At 35.4% G+C, this 23,679-nt stretch overlaps 1 protein-coding gene across 1 annotated transcript in view; it reads left to right on the top strand.

Annotated features, from left to right (window-relative positions):
* Positions 1-23,183, top strand: part of MBD9 (methyl-CPG-binding domain 9) — a 99,679-nt gene extending 76,496 nt beyond the window's left edge. The window contains exon 10 of the mRNA XM_089833003.1: positions 22,624-23,183. Coding sequence (XP_089689129.1) covers positions 22,624-22,863 — 240 coding nt within the window. The 3' untranslated portion in view covers positions 22,864-23,183. The remainder of the gene's footprint in view (positions 1-22,623) is intronic.
* The last annotated feature ends 496 nt before the right edge of the window (positions 23,184-23,679 follow it).

Here is a 23,679-nt window from a genome sequence, read left to right as displayed (position 1 = left end):
AACATATAACATACATGACAAAGTTAATAAGTTAACAATGAGGCAACGAATAGGATAGCAGTATGAACTAATTCATTAAGTCTCACAATCAAGATAACGTTCTAGCATATGATAACGATCCAGATCATCATTTATACACACTTCCATCATTGCATTACATTGAATTATTGAAACATGTTCACGTATACTTGATACAATCAACTCCTCAAGAAGATTACAATAGTACATGAGTACAACAGATTGAACATACATATTATAGTACAATATACAATAATCATTGAGCCGCATGAAATAGGAAACTGCATACATGTCCATCTAGGAAGATCAAGAACAAAGCTCTGAAAATATGATGGAAAAAATGTTTTCCACCCAACCACGTGGAACCTTGAGCCCCCCTCGTTGTGACATAAGATATAGAAACAAGGCCCCAAATCGCACAAGCGAACATAAGAAAGACAACAAACAAAAGAGCAACAAAATTAATGAATAACATAGGGAATTCACAATGGTAAACATGTAGCTAGGCTCTCTGCACCCCATCCTTAGTCTATACGACCTGCCTAAGGTCGTGGGGGAGGTAAAACCCATCCTTAGTCAATAGGAGCGCTCAAGGTCATGGGGGAGGTAACATAATTATCATGTTTATTGTCTTATCCTAACCCAATTCATTTAGTTATGTTAGCACTTGATTATCTACGCACAATGGGTTACCTTTCCACTTAGGGCCCCTACCCCCACTGCGAGCCATTCTCTAATGATACACCTAGAAAACCATGCAAAGAAGATACATGTCCCTCTAGGAAGATCAAGAACAAAGCTTTGAAAACTCGATGGGAAAATATTTGGCACCCAATCATGTGGAACCTTGAGGCCCCCTTCTTTTGAGATAAGATATAGAAACAAAGCCCTATGCCACACAAGCAAACACAAGAAAGACAACAAACAATTGAACAACAAAATCAATAAATAACATAGGGAATGGGCGCAGACTAATGCGCTGGGTTGACAAGATTTATAAGGAAAACACAAAGTTTCCTAGATTCCACTATGAACTTAATGCATCGAAATGACTCAAAGAGGTCAAAATGCAAACAATGACTAACCCAATGTTCCAAATGACTTGGAGTGTTGTTTTATCAAATATGAAGTGATTTGACAAGTTTTAGCCCTCTAGTGCTGTTTGCTTGCAATTTTCTCTCAACTTCTTCAAAACAACTAACAAATAAAAGATAGATTTAGACACCCATTTGGCTCCTTTATAACATTGTAACATACTTTAAGCTTAGGTAGGCGTGTTTTGGAAAGTATATGCTAACCCTTGACTGTGCCCACTTTTTGGGCTTAAAAACCATCGCGTTTACAAAGGAAGTATAAGATATACTCAACTTGAACCTACCAAAACTTGGACAATATATTGTATTTTGGCCCCAATTAAAGGTTTCTGCAATCAATTTGTGCATATGACTCTTTTACTATAAAATCCTAAAAACCCTTGCTCTTAAGCCCTAAATGAGGGGTTTTTCAATTCACCTCACCACAGTCAGCTTCGGGATCAATAGATTGAGTCTACACCGTGTTCTTGATGTCCTCTAACTTCTCCAATAATAAAAGCATAGTCTTCTTAGATAGATCTCTTGCTTCTATAGGCTAGCCTCATGGTTCCTTCACTTTTTTCCATGAAACTCATAGGGTACCCCTGCAAGTCACAATTTCCTTACCCATTAATTGTTAGAATAGTGTAGTACATGTTGATAATGGTCCATTCCTTGAGAATCAAGGTGCCATTCAAGAAATGGACTCCAAAATCCAAATTTCTACCAAAATTGGCTAATGAAAACATTGAATTCCTTACACTAGTCAGTATAGAACAACAACATAGATACGAAATGATCAACAAGTCATTCAAACAGTTACAATCAATTTTTTAAAATGCTTACATGATTTTGACGGGCCTACCAATTGTGTACATCTTGGGAAGTGACGACTTTCAAATGATTATCACTTGTATCTGTAGAAGTAATTGAAAGGTGACGATCTTTCAATAACTTAACCTTATATTGTGATAGACATTTTTATGATGTCTCAATTAGATCATAATAGATTGGAAACTTGCATGGTGGATTAAGTTCCTTAAACAAACCATGGCCATCTATTATGATGGACATCTTATGATGTCTAAGCAGATCATGATAGATGATATCTTGCATGGTGGATTAAGTTCTTTAAACATACCACGACCTTCTATTGTGATGGACATCTTATGATGGCTAAGCAGATCATGATAGATGATATCTTGCATGGTGGATTAAGTTCCTTGAACAGACTGGCTATTCATATGGTAAGCGGTGGACTCAGTTCCTTGCATAGACCATGGCTATTCATATGGTAAGCAACTTTGAGAATGTGTATGTACATACCTTATGAAGATTTTAAGTATTTGGTGAATATCATATGTTTATATTCTGGAAGCCAATACTTATGATATCAAAAATGTTGAATATCTTATCATCATAGATATTCTTATATTACATTGAGGTAATTCCTAACCATGTGTTTATCCTCCCTAACTAAGAGGGAGTGTTGATGTTTTCTAGCTTTAGTCAGATAAATTCTAGTGAAGATATGTATATATATAATATATATGTGAGATGTATGTATATATATATACACACACACACACACACACAAAAATATTTCATTATTATTTATATGTTAGAAAAAGAGATTATATATATATAATTTGTGTATATATAATTATAATGATTATTATTATGAATGTAGATGTCCCTGAGGAGACATGTCTATTCATAACTTTTTCTCCATACAAATATAATTGATTGTTGCATAGTTGGCATAATTGCCGAATACTTGGCGATTTGCCACTAATGGCGGAGTTTTTCTCGGTTGTGAGTTATTGGCGGGTTTACTCGCTGAAAAAAATCACCGATTTTTTCAAAAAACTTGCCGTTTAATCTCCGAGTATTTGGAAATAACTCAACGAGTTTTACAAAACGACTCAGCTGCGGCAAGTTAAAGCCAAAAACGTTTTCTTTTGTAGAAAGTATTTACTATTTTGCTTCCCGCCATCAACATTCCACATGAGATGCGATTTTGTACCCACTATGCATTTGTATATAATATCTAAACTTTGCTTGTTTCTTTTGTGTTCTCCTTTATTAACTCATTAAATGCATCTTCTCATTGAAATTTGCAAAAAGGTGTATTTTAAACTAAATTTTAGCGGTTTATTTAGGTTCCTGAGTTTTCCTGAATTTTTAAAAAATATTGGCCAATTTTTTACTGAATAAACTTTTAGGGGCTTGGCGAGTTTTCCAACTATGGATTTCTGCAATTGAGGAACACATACCAAAAAGGCAGTGCTTAGTACATTTGCAGCAATCCAGAAAAATAACACTTATGCCACAGGTAGCTAGGCCCTCTCCAACCCATCCTTTTCTATAAGAGCTCTCAAGGTCATGGGGGAGGTAAAACCCATCCTTTGTCTATACGAGCGCTCAAGGTCATGGGGGAGGTAACATAATTATCATGTTTAGTGTCTTATCCCAACCCAGTTCATTTAATTATTTTAGCACTTGATTATCTACCCACAATGGGTTACCTTGCCACTTAGGGCCCCTACCCCCATTTCGAGCCATTCTCTAACCATGTTCCTAGAAAACCTCCCCTATGCTCCAAACGTAAAACAAAGAATAATCATCAAGAAAACTTCATGGATTCATCGAATCCGAAGATATCTCAAGAGTAGGCATCAAAACCAAAACCATCAATAGGATCCATTTATGGCATCATAACAAAAGGGACATCAGAACCAAATCATAAAAGTCTCATGCTGAGATTCTCTTAGGAACCTATCTGAATCCCAAAACATAGATCATAACCAAATTATAATATAATCAGGCATTTGCCCCCTTTTGGATCCATTCCATCAATAACACAGAATTATCAGCATCAAATTGACTTTTAACATATTCCAACCATTAAATAACCCAGATTAGAAAACAAAATTGCAGAGTTAGGCCTCAAAATTTCAAATCAACAAGTAACAGTAACACATTATAAACCTATAAAGTGAACACGAAAACAAGAAGAAGATGAAATTAAAGCACCAAAACAAATCCCAGCCTCTGGTAATTCAATTGAAAACCCCAACCAGCAACACCAAGGCTAAAACCCCATTCCATAGCAACTAAAATAACAGTAAAATCCTCATACACAAGTATAGTGATCATGTAGTTGTAACCACAAGGTGAATACTTTAACTCAAATCTCCTTTGCAATAACAAATACACCTAGCAATATTGCGTTATGCTTAACATATTTTATGATTTAGCAGATATCTTCTTTAATTGAAAACCTTACAATCTATTGTAATGGACCCTGTTTAGGTGCCTTGAAATATCAGGGAAATATCTTCAACTTCTCACACTTATTGTATCTAATTCTTGCACTTGAAGGAAGTAGTGGATATTAGACTCAATACTGATTGCTAATCAAGAGTTAATTAAATATTGTGCAATGCAACATTAGATATAATTTGTGTTGATTGATTACATGATGTTGTAATCTTTAGATAGTTGTATATGATAGACTGCTGTTCTCTCCCTCCTCTCCTATATTGCTATCACCCTTTATTTTAGTTATTGTGTATCTGATCACCATCTCCCTTTTTTCTCTCTTTTAATTGAATAAGGCAGGGTGCCGTCTTATACCTTATTTCTAGATTGTGAAGCCACATTGTCAAAGGGTGCATCATAAGTCTTATATATCTCTTTTATTACTAATCGTGCATCACTTCATTACCTGTGTTTATGTGCTAGTGATAATTGGTCATTATATCTACTAGTCCCTAATGTGGTTAAAACCTAGCGATGCTAATTATCATCGTACCTTCCATGAATGGAATCATTTACCTTCATATATTAACCTTTGTATTTGTCAATGCGATATATTTATTCACTGTTTTTTACTGCTTGCAACCATTCAAGGGTAACGCAGGCCCTATATCTCTTAGTCACATTGAATATTAAAGCTCTGAGTTTACCGTTACTCGTCTTTTCCCTTTCTAATTGATGACTGCAGGTTGGATTATTTCTCATTATGATTGCTGAATAACTATCGTTTGTTAATCTCTGGTAATATCGGGCCCTTCAGAAGTCTAATCATTTGTCTTACCCATTGATTCATTGAATATCACTGCTGATGAATCCGACAAAGTCTCTTATTTCCATGTAACGATCTTTGGCAGTTAATAGTTATGGAGGATTAATATTTTGGTTTTAATAACATCGATAGTTTGGTCTTCATATATGTTAATTCTGTAACTTGCAATCATGCTGATCTGATAATTGGTCTGATCTGATCTTGCATGATAAATAATAATCTAAAGTCATTGCATTATCCTCTTAAGGATATCGGCACCAATCCTTGTATGTTAGTCTAAATCTAACTAGAACTCCTTTGATTTAGTTTGTGTTTGAACTTGTTAATTACATGGAAAGTCACCAACTTCTAGAGATGAGGCAAAGTAGACTTTGGAAGGGGTGAAAGGACATGTCCCTTGATTTCTATATTTATTAAGGGTATGGTTGAAGTCTAAGAGCACACAAGAAAACAATAAAGTCTGCTCCTTAGTCAATACTGCCCAAATACAACTTGCAGCAGAAAAAAGACAGTTCCAAATTTATATTTCTAAATTCATTCAAGACAGTACTTTGAAGTTATCTACAACAAGTTCAAAGGAAGCATAGGAGGTATAATGTAAGTTTGATTTAGTTAAAGAATTTGCAGAAACTTTTCATGGTATCAGAACTTTGGTAGTTGAACCTAGGCTCTGCAAATTAAGTAATCAGACCTTATATATATCTAGCATCATTCTCCTATCTTTAGTGGCATAAACAATCAGACCCAAGGACAGGTTTGATGGGAAAGAACACTTTGATGCCTAGAAATTCAGAATCATGACGATTCTTGAAGAAAATGATGTAAAACAATTTGTTGAATCAGCATCTAGACAACCTACAGTTGAACCTCATAAATCCTTTTGGATTAAAGGAAATAGGAAAGCCATTTAGGTCATAATAGATGGAGTGAAAATTGATAGCGTACCCATTCTTACAAAACATCAAATAACATTTGCTATGATGAATGTACTACTAAATGCATATGAGGTTAACAATGCAACTAGAGTTCTCGCACTAAAAAGGCAACTAAACCACATTCAAATAAAGAAGGGAGAATCGATGAATTCATACTTCCTAAGGGTTGCCAGCCTAAGAGACGAGTTTTCAAGTATAGGAACCATCATTAGTGACATGGAACTAACACCGATGGCTATAGATGGATTACTAGATTCATGGGGAACTTTTGCGCAAGGAGTAATTGCCAGAGATAAACTTCTTGACTTCAACAGACTTAAGGGATATTGTCTTCAAGAAGAATCCAAAAAACTAAAGAAAGGAGGGAAATTGAAAACAGAAGATGAAGAACTTCATGTTCTTAATACAAACTCCTATAAGGGCAAGAGGAAGCATTTCAAGAAGAAAAAAGACAGTTCCAGATTTATATTTCTAAATTCATTCAAGATAGTACTTTGAAGTTATCTAAAACAAGTTCAAAGGAAGCATAGGAGTTATAATCTAAGTTTGATTTAGTTAAAGAATTTGCAGAAACTTTACAATATATACTGAATACTTTGAAAGTTGGTGGTTTATTATATTATTATTTATATATTTATTTAATTTTATAATGATATTATTGTTCATCTTATAAGATAGGGAATTTCGCTTTTTAAATAATTCTTAATTCATCTTATTTTATAATTTTTATTAATCAAATTAATATATTTTGGTATTGTTATTAGAATATTATTATTTATTATTTAGAAAGGGGACATCACATGTATTCTAAGCGAATGAAGTCAGTGAACACTATATAATTCTCTCCTAAATGATACACATACACAAATTTCTAATTTTACAAACAAGCATGATTTACACCTTAATTCTACAACAAATAATGACGTAATTTTCTCTTTCTAAACAAATTTAACACAACAAATATAATCCACATTTTTAGTACTTTTAAACTATGTTACAAGTGTCATCTAGTACATAATATCGCATTAAAAATACATCTGGAACTTGACAAATAAGAAAGATACAAACATATACAAGCAAGAGCCTACAACGCAACAGTAAATTGTGAACCTCTCACTGGGGAGGTCTTGGGTTGAAATCTACTCGAGATTAGCACATTATAATAATTAATTTAATAATAATGAATGAATAATAAATAATCTAGGCTTCGGCTGATTACCTATCAAAAAAGAAAAGAAAAAAGAAAGATACACACATATAGACACAGATGTGTGTGTAAGTCTTCGGTAGACTAAATGAAACCTGAGGCATCCCCAATTCTAACACTAAAAAACACATTATGCTCAATTTCCAAAAGACAAGTGAGATACTTGTAAGATTGAAACAATGTAGTTTGCAAATTGAAACTCATTTACATAATTTTAAATCTTGAACCATTAGAATTGATCAAATAATATTATAGTTTTAATAATAACGCTAGAGCCTGATATCTTTTCTGAAATGATGAATTGTGATTGGTTTAATTATCTTTGGAACAAAACCCCCACCCATACCAACCTTAATACAAAATTTCATAGTCAACTAAAGTCCATGGCTGTGTTGTAAATAAAATCACCAAAACATGTGGGTAGTAGAGAAATAGAGTTCTTATAACAATATCCAAATTTCCTAGCAACAATTAAGATAGGTTTATAGGAATAAATTTAAAGACATTGATTTACATAGTAATGTCTTGCAAAAGTATGGATAAGTAAAATATAGGCAGTGAGGACAAATGGATCTAAATGACAACTTAGACATTGACTAGTGAAGGTCCTTGATGACATATGGTGAAAATTGTGAAAGTTGAAGAGCCACCATACAAGAAACATGTAGGCTTGAGAAATTAAACTGAAATAAATACTAGAAAGCAATTTTAGTAGTGCAAGAAAATAAGGATTATAACTAGGGAATACTCTCGTCTTATTGAAAAGGACAGAAGCAATGAACCAAATATTGGTTGTGGTGTTCTTCTTGTGTTGGCAAGACATGTGTCTCAACCCCACACATGTTATGCTCTAAGCATGCTACTTGGAAAAATGCACAAGCTCTTTTACAAATAGTCCTCGTGACCCATGGTTTGCAATGAAGCACCGAAACAATCACTGCCAGATGGCGTGATATTAAGTTCAAAATCCATAGAACCATTCTTACAATTCAAGCTAAGTTGCCCATTCGGATATGGATGTGGATGCGAGAATCGGGTGTGCGCATGTGTTATCTTTTTTTGGGAGATGCAGATGCATTTGGAGACTCTAGATATTAAATATATATAAAGTATAGTTAATATCTAAGTATATTTCCATTGTGTAAATATTATATTTAATGAATAACCATACATTAGAAATACATTGTGACATTAATATAATGTATGTTATAAAATATGTAAAATAATTAAATATAAAATAATTAAAAAAATACAAAATATAATAATTCATACCAATAATAAATAAAATTAAATACTAAATGATAAAATTAAAAACCTTGGTGGTTGTCAATGAAAGGTCGATAGGAATGATGTAACCATTGTTCATCGAACAAACATATATGCTTTATGAAACTGAGGATAGATATATAGATAAGATAAATTTATTAATGTCCAACAAGAGACCAACAAAGGGGTCCAAGGGACTGAAAATATACAAACAGGGAAACCAACCCCTACATGAGCAGCAAATCATAAAAATTGGAAGGCTATATCATTTATGCTCCAGGATCACTAATACAAATAGCATAGTGTTTATTGGGACATATGTTCCATGAGAATGTATGTGTTGGTAGGAATGACACTTGGCATCTTATTTATTTGCCACTAAGCCTCCGAGCTTCTGGTGAATGTGATTTCTCATTTCCATCAGGCATCAAAGAAGATTCATCAAACCATGGAAACAAACATTACAGATGTGAAATAAGGGACATAGATAGGGATATTCAATGGAGATGGGAGGTCCATTCAACTCTAATAAAGGCAAGAAAATTATGATTCACAATAGAGGAACATTAGATATACCCAATCTGCATTTGAACAGTTTTTCATTGAGCAATGTACATAGGAAGTTCATCCCAAGGCATTCGAAAGCTTAGGATGCACTTCCGAGAGGCATCTATAGGGGCCTCCCCTGGCATCCGCGCTCGCTTATGCCTCCCCTAGCATCCACGCCCGCTTCTGCTTCTTCCAGCATCCGCTTTTAAATCTGCAGCAACCCACTGTGCATCGGTATCTTAGAATTCAAACGTTAGTTACATAACGTGCAGGCTATTATGATCTAGTATCAATCCCCTATAACGAGGATAAAACAAGTAACATGAGATCAATCATCAACCAGCGATAAAGAGTTTCACTTGAAGTTTATATGATATAGGCATGCCAACTTCATGGGATTGAATGTTTTCTTATAGTCGCAGATAATACAATCTCTTCGAGTAGGAATGCATGAAGAATGGAATCTTGGTTGCAGTGAAAGATTATAAAAAACAAAGTAGAGTTTATTGACAGTTTTGGAAACTTCAACTAAATCAACAAATTTCTCCTCCCCAATTTGGTTGCACTATCATTTTCTGTGGAATTTCTAATTCATTATGCTTTAGAGAGAGTGAAATGGTTTAACATTCATCTATGATAAATATAATGAAATAATAAAGACGTAATGATCTGGTTTCCATATTGATGATAGAGCTAGGTCTAACTTCTAAATATAAAATGCATGGAAGAATGAATTCCTTGTCCTTATACCATCTTTCACGAATATAATTGAAAGATAAGTTTTTGAGCACATACCAATTTCAAGCCCTTATGATTATACCAGAATACGATTTGTAATTCCTCTTATGTCCATTAGTTCCCAGGTTCAAATATATCTGACACAACCCATAAACTATATGCAGCTCCATTCTCAAGCCCGAATAGGCTTTGAGAAGACTACATTTCCTTGATCTACATGATGAAGAGAACATCACAAGGATTTAAAAGAGCAAATGCATAGCAGCTCCTCCATCCTTAGTTGATGCTCCCAAAATTTTGAGAACTTGCGGACAAGTAATTTTCTTTAATGAGAGTATACCTATGGTATCTTTATTATGCAGAGCATGTGCTCTGCTTTAGTATCTTAAAAGAAAAGCCCGCAAGTGGTAAACATTGTTTTTTTTAAATATTGAGACCAATACCTCTTTTCCATCTACATGGTAAATATGTCCACTTAAGTATCCCGATGTGTCTGGCACTAAAACCTTCTTCCAATACATAAGAAACAAACAATAGCGCAGACCCCCTCCTTTTCACTGCCCAACACCAGTTCACATATCTCCTCAAAGGTACACACATAGCCCTTGAAAGGCTACAAGAAATAATTTCTCAATAATAGCTAAACAGTTGAATAGTAGGTGACGCCTTTAGCTACAGCAGAAATATGTCTTTAAAAAAAGGAAAAATGCGGCAAGAAAGTAATGCCCAAAACCAAAGATTGGGCACGTTAAATGAGGGATGGTTTGAGGGTATTGGCCACGTTATGATTTATTAACCACCTAAGAGAAATGCCTCTAATAGGTTGTAAATGCAAGAGGTGGAAACATACGATGAAGAAGAGGGAATAAATGATGGCGTAATGAACAACCAATAGTAATGTGCTAAATTGAGGACATGTACCAGAATTTGGAAGGAAATCATTCAGGGCCTCCTTGGTTTTCTGGAATTAGACACGAATTGCCATTTATAATTCCTAAAAAAATTTAATTTGTTGTTTGGGTGCACAAAATTGGGATTGGAAAAACATAGAATTTGGTATCTGTATTTTCCCTCCAATCCAGGATTTGGTCTTCCATCGAAATAGATGGAATTGCTCCAATTCCCATTTTAATTCCAATTTGTGAAAAACTTAGATTAGATATTGTTGATGTTAGTTTTGTACCGCTACATAACATATAGCAGTTGAATACTTGATATGGAATATCAAACACTCAATCCCTCTCTTGAAAAGTAAATACTCATGAAGACATGAGAAAAACTCCAATGTTCTTTACACCTGTGGATACTAACTCAGTTATATTAATGTGATTTGCTGGTTTAATCATGTAGGCCGCTTTACGTTGTTCATTGAAGGATTGTCAAACTCTCATTGTGATGGTGATGATGTCTGGCTTGGTAAAGTATATGAGCACCAAATGATGTTGACGGTGATGATGGAGGGTGTGTGTTCAAATGACTTATGCTTTCTTAACTTTATTCTCGATTGAACTCCAACTAATATACTACTTGCTGCCTTACCTTTACTCCTATGGATGGAAAGATTAACAAATGGACGAGGATCAAATCTGATGAAAGTTTACTAGCGGCTCTACCTCCATAGATGCAATGATTCAAGGGAAAAAGACTAGATTACCACGCAAGGCTTCCTAACAAGCCACTAGGATGCTAGTGGCCTAGTTTATAGATCCCTATCAAATATCCACTAATATCACCATACAACTATCCATCAACTCTTACTTAACAACTTTCTTGAAATGAAATCTACTTTAACTACTTCAATGAAATTTAACTCTAACTATTGGAAGTAGAAACCGTGCAATAACACCAAGTGTTCTTAATCACCATGCAAGTCACAACAATGATAAAGAAGCAATTTTGGTATTATCTTAAGCAACAATTTTCTTCAACCTCTTACAAATGAGAGCAAATGGCCTTATATAGAGGCCAAAATTACAACCAAAGGTAGAGATTAAGAGGCAAAATCAACGATCTAGATCGAATCCTAGAAACCCTAATTAGGGCTGCCACCCCATTGGCCAATGAGAAGACGCCACCTCATCAATGGACCAATGAAAAAAAAAGAAAAGTGGCAACCAATGAGAAGGTCCCAAAATGGTAACCAATCAGAATTAGACACCTATCCTACCCAAGAAGAAGGAGAAATTGTCACTTGGGCTTACATCAAATGATTTTCTAATATAATTCTACCCTTTTCTTTCATTTTTTTAGCCAAGGCAATGAACTTGGCTAGCCTGTCATTAACTTCCTTCATGGTAGGGCAAAGCGTGTGCTTCATCTTGAGCTCAGTTGAATTCATCATGTTGCTCATTGCTTGCAGTGTCTTCTCATGATCCTTCTCATATTCTTTCGCATATCTGATAAAGGCATTGAGAGAGGCAAGGGTACCCAAATTTTTCTTCTTTATGGCAACCTTCCCCAACTCATCCAATCTTGATCCAAATTTTGTCTCATTGACATACTCCTCTTTGATATCTTCAAAATCAAGTGCAGCCCCAACATTGCTCATCATGGTTGAAATGGAAGTGTCAATGCCTGAGCTATGTTGTGCAATCTCATTTCGTATCTCTTCAAGTATCCCTAGTCTGATAGTCAAGGCAACAAACCAAGACTCCATTGTACTCATTCCTCTGTCCACCAACTTGGCTCTCTCCAAATATCTCTTTGGTAGCTTGATAAATGCATGTAGCCTGGGAATGGCTAAGTTCTTGACTGGAAGGAAATCTTTGCACTCCCCTTCAAATGTTTTGAATGTCTCTAATAGCCACCAATGACCCGAATGTCGAGATAAAGGAAGGCAAGAAATTTCGCCCATCTTGAATTCTATTATGGATCCAGTCTTTGACTTTGTGCAATTGAGCCGATATCTCTTCTATGTTGCTCCTACTGTCTTGAGGAAGGGCTGCTTGATGCAACTATTGGATACGTTGACAATCTTTCCAATACTTTTTTTCGGCCTCCAACTTTACAATCCTCTCGTTTGCCTTCCTCAACCTTTCTCTAATTGAAACCATGCCTTCCTGGATCTCCTCACATTCCATGTCATTTGTGATTCTTCCCAAGTTATGCTTTACTATCTCATACTCCTGAGCTACAATCTCATCCACTACCTTGCTAACCTTTGGTATAGCAATCTGAATTGTTTGGTGACCATTATCATCGCTCTTGATTACCTTTGCCACTGTTTTTACAATATGTTTTTGTTTCTCGCTGTCATCCCTTTCCACTAACCCTTGAATATCTTCAACTGTTCGGACAGTCACCACCACGCCTTTTGGCATAAGCATTTGCCTTAACCATAGCGGTGCAGTGCATCTCCCCAAATCTGGATTTGGTTCAACTAGCAAAGCATCACCATCAGCCTCAAGCACCTGGCTTATTTTCTCAATATCAATTGGCCTATCCTCTTCTTCGCTAGTGGCTGTCACATCATCTCCATGTTGGTTCTTTGAGAGAGGAGAGTACTCAGTATTGTCGCTGTAACCACTTGATTTCGAATCAGAGCTCACCTCTATTGCGACCCCTTGTCCACTTGTATTATCCTCTTGGCCTCTAGCATCAATTATGCTCTTCCTTGATTGTGCTGCATTTCATTTGTTTGCTGGAGGCTCCTGATGTTCTTTACTTTTCTCAACCTCCAAATTTCTCTACTTGTTCTTAACTGCTCTTTGTTGTTGGCTACTGCCTCTACCTTTCTGTCCGACTGACTCTATTGGACCTTCTTCCTCCGGTTTCATCTTCTCATAAGGCATACCGTCCGACTTTGTAATTGCCTTAACTTCTCGTTATACCATGACACCATGTGTAGATCAACTGTCCTTGTAACTGTCTCTAAGGAAGGATCTTGATGATCATCCCAATCCACTGGACCCAATTTCGTTCCATCCATTGTATCATAATCTTCTCTTAGTGCATTTTCATCATCTTCTAGCTGATCGAGAATATCAAGGTCTCTCCATCTGATTGTCCTCATCATGCCCATTGACAATCTTGAGAAAGGTAGCTTTCTCACATGAAAGTCATCCTGTGCATTGGCCCAAAAATCTTCTATAGTAGGAATATGTTTGAATGTGGTTTCGTTATATGCCTTGATAAGACCATTAGGATTGAATCCTTGTCTTGCTCTATACCATCCTTGATGATACCATTCTAATTCTTTCTCCACAGTTGCAAAGGCGACAGGATTGGGGCAAGTATCATTGCCTATTCCAAATGAGAAGGTAATCCCTGTCTCACCTATAAGTTTCATCATTTTGTCATAATGCTCAAGTTTCCTAGCCAACTCTTGTCGGGTGGGTACCTCGGAAGTCTCTTGGGATAAACTGTACTTCCTGCTACTCTAATATATGTGAATTGTGGAAATTGGATGAACCAACTCCCATACTTCTTAACTTTTACTTCCGCTTCTGTTGAGAGCATTCTAACAGGTGTCTCTTGTAATATCCTTACCGTCGTCATGGCAAAGGTGTCATAAAACATCTTATAATCTTTGGTGTTGTGCAAATGGAGCTGTGGATAGCACTTATGCACCAAACATTGCCCCGACCCATTGCTAATCACTCCTAAGGCCTTAATTCCAGGATTTCCATATAGTCTCGCAATCAGATAGAAAAGATAGGACCCAATGTAGAATTGCTTTTGATTTTGCACTTCCTTAAGTTGCAACTCTAAATTTTCACTTATGATTCTAGCCCAATCAAATTTTCTCTTTCCATTTTCAGTTTCATAAATAAAATAACATATCTAGTTCTCGAATTGCATACCTTGAGCGACACCCATGATTCCGCCGAGAAGCACAATTAGATCGACGTACTCCAGTTTGAAACTTGACTTGGTGACTCCCTTTCTACCCTCGTGTAACCAATTCTGCTTTAGATGAATGAGGTAAGCCTCCTGATTATCTTGAAATAACTTGGCTGCTTGATCCATCATTGCCACTGTCATGCCTTTATATTGGGGAATATTGAATACTTCTTCGACCACTTGTCCATTGATGTTAGCCAACACTCTATTCCCTTCATAAAAAATGATGGACTTGGTCACAATATCAAACCGGGATGTACACTCCATTACCAATTCCGGACAAGGCAAGGTGGGAGGGAAAGCCACTGCATGTACAATTATGCTCTTGTAGATCTTCTTCGCCATGGGGGATTGTCCTTCCTTCAATCTATCTTTCAACTGTACCATGTTCACCGAGCCATTATTGGTATCACTTATTCGCCTTACTTTCGAGAAGAAGATGGTTTTAGGCATCATGTTTTCCTTGTCTTTTTGGTATTCATTACCTTTGGGTTCTTGCTTGCACTAACATCTACCATACTAAACACTTATTTCTGCCCCTTCTTTCTAAATGATATGGAGTACACTTATCAATCTCCAACTTTCTTTCTATTGATGGAATCTAGCTTATTTCTGCCTCTCCATATCCTATCTCTACACTTATCAATTTCCAAACTTCAATCCTAGGGGTGGGACTACCACTTATTTTTGCCTCTTCGTTACCTTAGGATGGACTACACTTATATCTCCCAACTTCAATCCTGGGGTGGTCTAGCTTATTTTTGCCTCCCCAAATGTCCTATCATGTAATCTACACTTATATCTCCCAACTTCAACCTATCAATGGAATGATGAAGTGGTGGATGATGAGTGCAAGAAGAAAATAAGAGAAACGAACCAAACAAGAGCAAGGAATAGAATGCGCTTTTAAAATCAATCTTCACCTCTAAAAATGAATAGAATTTTATCTTAAATCTGCCTTTACCAATAACTGGGCCCTCTTCAAGTTCGGATCAAATCTCAAAAATTTCAATCTTCCTTGAGAATAATGATGCCCTAGCAAAGATTAGAATTTCAACTTCCTTGTAATTGCCCACACTTGCCAAAAAATCAGACCTTGAATCATATAGCCTCTTCACCAAATAAAATCGCCCAATTTTGGAAGGAGAAATTGCTGCCAAAGATGGAGAAATCAGACCCAACAAAAATTGCCGAAGTTGGAAAAAATCAGATCTGCTCCAAAATCGCCCTAGGACAGAAATTCGCCCACGCAAGGAGAAAAATGCTGCCAAGAAAATGGAGAAAATCTGCCTCAAAAATTAGCCCAAGCATGAAATTCACCTCTAGAGGAAAATTGCACATCCAAGGAGGAAGAGGATATAAGAGGGGGGGAAGCCCCTCTTATACCAAACTTTTTGCCTTTCCAAGTGGGCTGACTTGCCTAGAGGGAAAACAAAATTAAATTAGTCATTTAATTAATGGCCCAGATTTAAATGCAACATTAAAATTACTTAGCCCATAGCGAAATCAGCCCATTTAATTGCTAGTTTTGATCAAAAATTGCAAAATAGAAACAAGGTAAGCCTAGGAGATGTCAAAATTTTCATTTAATAATGTTTTGGCAATTAAAATATCATTAAAATCAAATCGAGCAAGGCAAAATCGATTTTCAATTCCAAATTACCAATTTGCTTTAATATTTCTAAAATCCCCTAGGCAAAATTTCAACCAATTTAATGCGATTTTGCAATTTAATCCAATTTCAATTTTGCAATACACTTAAAATTTTTTTTTTTAACAAAATAAATCCTTTAACTAGGAGTCAAAATTCACACTCCAATTCCAATTTCACTGTCAACATTTCTTTTCATTGAAAAATTTCAAGATTTTTCAAAACGGCTAAATCTAAAAATTCATTTTCATAATGCTCAAGCTTGTACAATTGTTTCAAATTTTCAAAAATCCATCCAAGTCCAAAAATTTGCAATTTTATCTTGCCAGGTATTCGTTTAACCATTGCCAAAATGTTGTTTTTGAAAACTGTTTGGTCTAAGGATAAAATTGCATGTTCTAAAAAATCAAGTTTCGCACTAGGTGAAAAATAAACCAAATCAAATCCCTCTTGGCCCGAAGGCATCCAAGGTGTAAAATTACCAATTCCAAACCTTTGGACAACTTCGAAAAATTTGTTAAGGCAACCGAAAAATTCCAAAAATCCGCAATAATTGCCAAGGCCTGCCCGTAAAAAGGGGGTCCCCAAAAATTTTGTGGTGATGGTGTGAAAACCTCACAACACATATGATTGAGATGAAAAACTTTTGAGGTCCCTTGACCTATGCCTTTGCTTGATCATCTCAAAAGCCTTGGATTGAGGATTTTCCTTGATGAAAAAAAATTGTGGGCGAGAAACGATACAAATAGAATTTATGGGGTTTGCGTTTTTTGCCCAGATTCAAGCCCATGTTGCAAACATGGTCCAGCCCAGGGCAAAGGATATATGGCTGTTTCTTCATCTTTACCATGAATTGCAAAGTCTCATCAGAATTTTTCTTCCACAAATCTTTTTGAATGCAAGCATTTACAGGAAAATAAATGTAGAAGACCAAGCTTTATTTATTTATGAGACAATAGCTTGCAATGGAAGGAAAAACACACAATCTGTACACTATAGAGTAAATCCTCAAACAAAAGATCATGAAGGATAAGGCAAATAACAAATATCATAACATAATACACATGGAGAAAGTAAAAATCAGATGAGATCAATTTCAATGCCTTCGAGCAGCGGTCTCTCTTTGGGCATTGAAGTAGACTGCAGCGACGGGCAGTCTGAGTTGGTTGTTAAATGCAAATTGCCTGGTGTTGAAATGGCAATGCCATGGAGGAAGATCCACTGTTCCCTTCCCATTCTTCTCGAACAATGCTAACATATAACGATGGATTCCAACCACCGGCCTTGGATTCCCATAGATTCAACTATTCTGGATATGAAATGTCAAATTTTTGGGTTGGAACCAAACACGTCTGGAATAACGAATTCGGAATATCAAATATTTTTGGGCCCGTTTGGTTGCTGGAATAGAGTGGAATAGGAAGAGAAAATTAGAATATGTTCTATATTCGCTGTTTGGTACGCTCAATCAGAATTGGGAATAGGAAGACATATTCCAATTTTGCCCCCAAAATGAGCATATGTCTATGCCAAAAAATAGATGGAATTAGAATAGCCATTCATATTCCCAATCTGTTTTTTTATTAAAAAAAGTAGAATTTAATTCCAGTCCTATTCCATTTTTCTCTTCTAATTTTCAATTCCTATGCCAGCAACCAAACGGGCCCTTTGGGTTTGAACCAAACTGTCCCAAATTAAATTCTGAAAACTGTAATCTGGATTTCAAGTTCCAGAACTCGAAATCCAGAGTTCCAAATTCCAATTCCCAAATCATATTCCAGCAACCAAACGGGCCCTCAAAGATAAATAAAAAATAAGACTTCTAATTTTGGTAACCACGGTGACCATGAAACAGAGAATATAAATGGGCCGTTGCAGATTATATGCAAGGTTACTTGAAAATAGATAAAATGACAAATCATAATTAAACCATCATTAATAATATTAATGAGTCAATGTTCAATATTTGAAAAAAAATTGTATCTTAACCTTGATCTTAATATTTTATTAAGACAATAGGGTTCATCACTTAGTGTGTTGGTTAAGAAGTGGTGGTGGTGTTGTCCCCACCCAGGTTCAGACCCTCGCTGGGTCATTGCTATCGCAGGCTTATTATGCCTTTGCTGATCTGATGTGCTCGAAGGTTTGGGACTCATGTTTGTGATAAGAGGATGTGGTCACTGGTTCATAGATCCAGCTCAGAATTGTTTCACATGGAGCAAAAGAATATCTTGCGCCAGTGTCATTGGTCACATTTAAAAAGTTTACCAGAGACTTGATTTTTCTAAATATATCATTAAGACAATTAAAATAATTAATTAATTCTAATTTAATTAAGCATCCCATCATGAAAACATGCACACGACACTGAGAACAAACTTTAGAAATATTAAAAACTTTTTTAAAATTCTAATAAGAACATCAGATACTATAAGCATTAAGTGCCAACAAATAGGGTTGAAGACATTTAAAAAAGATGGATCAAAACAGGATTTCAAAGACAGCAAACTGTCACACTGGAGAAATGAAAACCAATTTTTGCCTGGTATAAAAACCCTTCAAAAAATCACTGTTCAGAACAAAGCAATTTTATAATGCGTTGGGAGGTTTTTTAATGCAAATCCAGGGCAAAAGTTATTGATCACCGATTTTAATCCGTGAATACCGTGATATTGAAGTTATTTTGCTAAAAAAATGCCATACCATTTTGAAAAATTTGGTGTCAAGTCATTGGGACAAAAAATGGCTAACAAAAGTGACTTGTGATATTTGTGATTTGTGAGCAATTTTCACAATTTTTGAGCAATATTTCAACTATGTTGGATACTGCTGTATTATACATGCCTAGATATAGGAGAAAACCTGCCTGTGTTAGATAAAAGAAAAGTTAGCATGTAAAAGAAGACAGCAGAATTGCTAAAGCAGCTAAACAAGGTGAGCGTTGCCAAGAAAAGAAGGGAAAGCAAAGCTCAAAAAGCTGGTCATCACTTTTAGAAGTAAGCAAGCAAAGAATGTTCGAGGATATGATAGGATAAACCAAATCTGATTTGTCATAAAAAGAAAGGTTTAATGTGTCATTAGAAAAAACTAAAAAAGGTTTAATGCGACATAAAAATAAAGACTTATTGCGACATAAAAAGAAGGATATAATGCAGATAGGAGGGTGACGAGAAAGTTTTTGAGCAGATTACAGAAGTTTTTCTGAAGCAGAGTTTATTGGAGGTTGGTCCTCATATTGAGTGGGTGCTTCTAGTGACTAGGAGCTCACATTTGTAAGATTGGTGTCTTATGTGGGTTGCTATAGTTTGTAGGAAGCTAATAAGAACAATATTTTGTCGTGGTTTTTTCCTTTGGGCTTTACCTTGTAATTTTTGTGTTCTGTCTTGCTTAATGTTTATGAAGTTATATTTGCAGATTTGAAGTAAGTGCTAAAATCCATCCTAGTACTAATTCAACCCCCATACTAGTACATGCTCTTTAAATGCACAATCTAACATAATTCATTTTTACCAATCCAGTAAATTTCAAATATAAATATGAAACATCGTTAAATTATTCATCATATACATTGTAGAGTCTTACTAAATAACATTAGCTCAATTGTTTCACATATCCAGTTTGTTGGTGTAATTAAATATTCACTAATTACAGTTCACTTAAGTTTACTTGGGATAATGCATTTTCATATTAGTTGTCATGTAGACACGTAGGAGTTTGCATTTTGTTTTGGCACATGGTTTTGGAGAAATCGACTTGAACTGGAGTTAGTTATCATCTCATACTTCTATGTATGAGATCCACCTGTTTTTCCTATCACATTATCATCTTCTCATTGTTGCACATGCGTTGATGTACAATGGTTGATGTACAATGGAGGATGATCCACCTTTGGTAGACATGTTATTACACCTTGTTTAGTTGATAGATTATCTCATGCATATCCCCTAGTTATCATGCATTGCCTACATATTCAGACACATCTACTTTGTATTCATCTTAATATTTGAATATGCATCTTATTCATTGTATTTATGATTATTATTGAATTAATCAATTTATATCATTTTGCCTATCTCTTTTGTGCTGTCAATTGAACTTATAGATCTTCAAATTGTGCTATCAATTTATTTCTAGATCTTACGTGGTATTAGAGCCATAGGAGTGTCATAGTATAAGCCTATTTGGAGAGAATTTTGTTGCAGATCAAAATTAGAGTTTGTTGATGCAAATAAAATGTTAGCATCACATTAAGGTCTAAAAACCCCTAAATTGACTTTTTTTTCATCCAATGTGGACATCTGAATCCAAATCTAGAGTCCTTTGAATTTTGGAGGTGCGGAAATGACGATTCTGAAAAAATAATTACAGAGGCGATTTTTAAACAATGATAACTCAATCGACCCACCTCCTTTTTATGAGCAATTGTTTTTGTTTTGGGGTAGAATTTCGTGCTCTCCACATTTTGGTGGAGGTTATTTGTGTTCTCTATTCTTGTTTTTTCCCGAAAATCACAAATCTCTATTTTTGGAAGTTCAAAGGCTTTGTTTGGGCTTATAAGAACACATTTCATGTGCATTTTCAGTGTTGCACATACTTTGATGTACAATGGAGTATGATTGACCTTTGGGGGACATGTGATTACTCCTTGTCTAATTGGTAGATTATCTCTTACATATCTCCATTTATCATGCATTGCCTATATATTCAGGCATGTCTGCTTTGTATTCATTTGAATATTTGAAATTCTGAATGGACATCTTATTTATTGTATTCATGATTATTGTAGAATTGATCTTTTGATCATATCATTTTGCCTCTCTCTCTCTCGTGCAATCAATTGAGCTTCTAGATCTTGGAATTTTCAATCCTTGCCTTATGCCAATTCTTAGACAGTTCAATGTGCATTTATATTCTAAGTTGCTGGTTTTGATCCTAGTTTGGGTTTGGGGTTTCAGTTTGTCTGAGACAATGTATGTTGGGGTCAGGATTTGATCTGTACAATATATTTGTGGCCTAAAAGCTGGATTCAGTTTACATATACAATTTCATGAGTAAATCCGATTTCAGAATGCAATGCATCATTGTAAGTATTAACAAGCAGGAGGTGTTTTCTGTGGTGTCAGATAATGATATTTTTATCAGAATTCAACTGCATGGATTCCGAGTCGAACTCATTGATCCATATTGCAGTAGTAGTTCAAATGAATCCATTTCTCCTGAAAATGAGTGGTCCACTTGGTGCTCATGATGGTGCTGAATGAACCATTTATTCTCATGACAGATGGGTTTGTGTGAATTACTATACATCATGCCCAGATCAAGAACCATAAGAATCTGGATCCAGAATAGATTTTGGGTCAAAATCAGTAATCCAAAAGTTATAATAAAGTGCCCAAAGGATGGTCATCAATATATATATTCTTGTTTGTAAGGATGTTGTCTGGGGGCTGTAATAGGGTATGACCAAGTGAAAGGCTTGGTTTCAAATTTTGTTGGGTGTGGGGAGTTTGATTGTAATCTTTGAAGAAATAGAATACAACAACATTTATTGATTCCCTAGTAGAATGAAACAAATGAAAGCAGCGTTTGCAATATTAAGAACTCAAAGTCTCTGTTTGCTATCAATCTTTTGTTGACCTTCCTTGTGCTTCAACACATAGTACATACTACGTACATCCCATAGGCAGTTTGATGTCCAAATGTTATCTAAATAATGTTGAACAAACACAATTTTGTAATATGGTAAGACTTAGAATATACATGCCCGAGGGTACATATAACCTAGTTTTAAGGCTTTTGTCCATATGTTAGGGATTTCTATTTACGACATACATCCCATAGGCAGTTTGATGTCCAAATGTTATCTAAATAATGTTGAACAAACACAATTTTGTAATATGGTAAGACTTAGAATATACATGCCCCCAGGGTACATATTAGCTAGTTTTAAGGCTTTTGTCCATATGTTAGGGATTTCTATTTAGTAATTTCATAGCTAGAAATTATGTAATAATGTTTTTCCTTACATGCTAAATGAACATAAGAAATGAATTTGTATATGCTATGTTGAAGACCTTACTAGTTTAGAACTTGCATGCCAATCAATGTTTGGATCATATCGTAGTATCGAATACTTTGCACTACAAACTATAATTTGTTATTTGAATATGATTGCATTTTGGTGCTTGCGTATTATATGGTTAAGTCTATACTGGATTCTTTACTGACTAGAATTTTTGGTTTTAACTATATAGATGGTTGAAGCTACAATAACATTTGAGCAAATGATCAAGAGTGATTGCTTGAGGAATGTCTGGTGGTATTGGTCTTCATACTCAGTAGCAGCAAAAACATCAACGGTGTCTGCTCTAGCACTAAGGATTTATGCTCTTGATGCAGCTATTATTTACAAGAAGTCTAATGGTGATTCTGAGCCAGCTGACATACCAAAATTGAGTAAGCCTGGAAAGAGAAAAAAAGATGAAGATGGATAGCAATCATGATATTGTTTGCCGTGTACTATATTTGCTGGAGGGAAAGCCCCGCAGAAGAATGTTCCGGGGTGGTACTCATTTATTTTTTGATCTTCCAATTTTCTTGACTAGAGTCCAATTGCAGGTATTTGCTTGTCCATTATCACGGGCCCTATCACATTTTTGTAGGAAATCAATTTATTGGCTCAGGTCATGTACCATGAAAAGAAGTGTAGTTGAGGTTTGTAAATAATCAAGATTGACAGAAGTGATTCTGTACCGTCCAGGACATTCTGTTTATAACAAAGAAAGTTGGAGTCAATCCAACTCTTTTTCACTAACACTTTCTGCAGAAAAAGATTTATTCGTTGAAGGGGTTACAATCATGGTTTTCGTAAAGTTTTGTATACTTCTCTAATTGTTGATTTTTGTAACATGCAGACTTTCATTGTTTCGTTGGTCTGTTGGTATGTTGTTCTCTATGCTGCTGTAAGCTGTTCTTTCAGCCAGAGTGTTTGCATTTTCGGGTTTAGTATAAAAGTCACTGGCACGTTTTGTAATGTTTATGGATTATGCTCGGTAAAAAATCATTTGCGCGTTTAGTAGTGTGCCTATAGTTATAAGCCGTGAAGAGAATCATTGTTATTCTCTTGAGAGTATTACTTGTAAAGCTCTTGGTGACTGGTATATATTATGCAGCCATATTTTCTATCGATTTTGTATGTTGATAGATATTGCTGGTTGGCTGTCCAGCAGTGGAGAGGTATCAGCGTAAAGTCAAATTATTTGAATCGAGCATTTTGTTTGCAGCTGCACCTTTTTTCTGTTATTGTGATT

Source organism: Cupressus sempervirens, chromosome 5 (genome assembly GCF_028749045.1).
Source record: "Cupressus sempervirens isolate cs-2001-9-10 chromosome 5, ASM2874904v1, whole genome shotgun sequence".
NCBI lineage: Eukaryota > Viridiplantae > Streptophyta > Pinopsida > Cupressales > Cupressaceae > Cupressus > Cupressus sempervirens.
The sequence above is the reverse complement of the archived record's forward strand: the minus strand, read 5'-3'. Positions and strand labels throughout refer to the sequence as shown.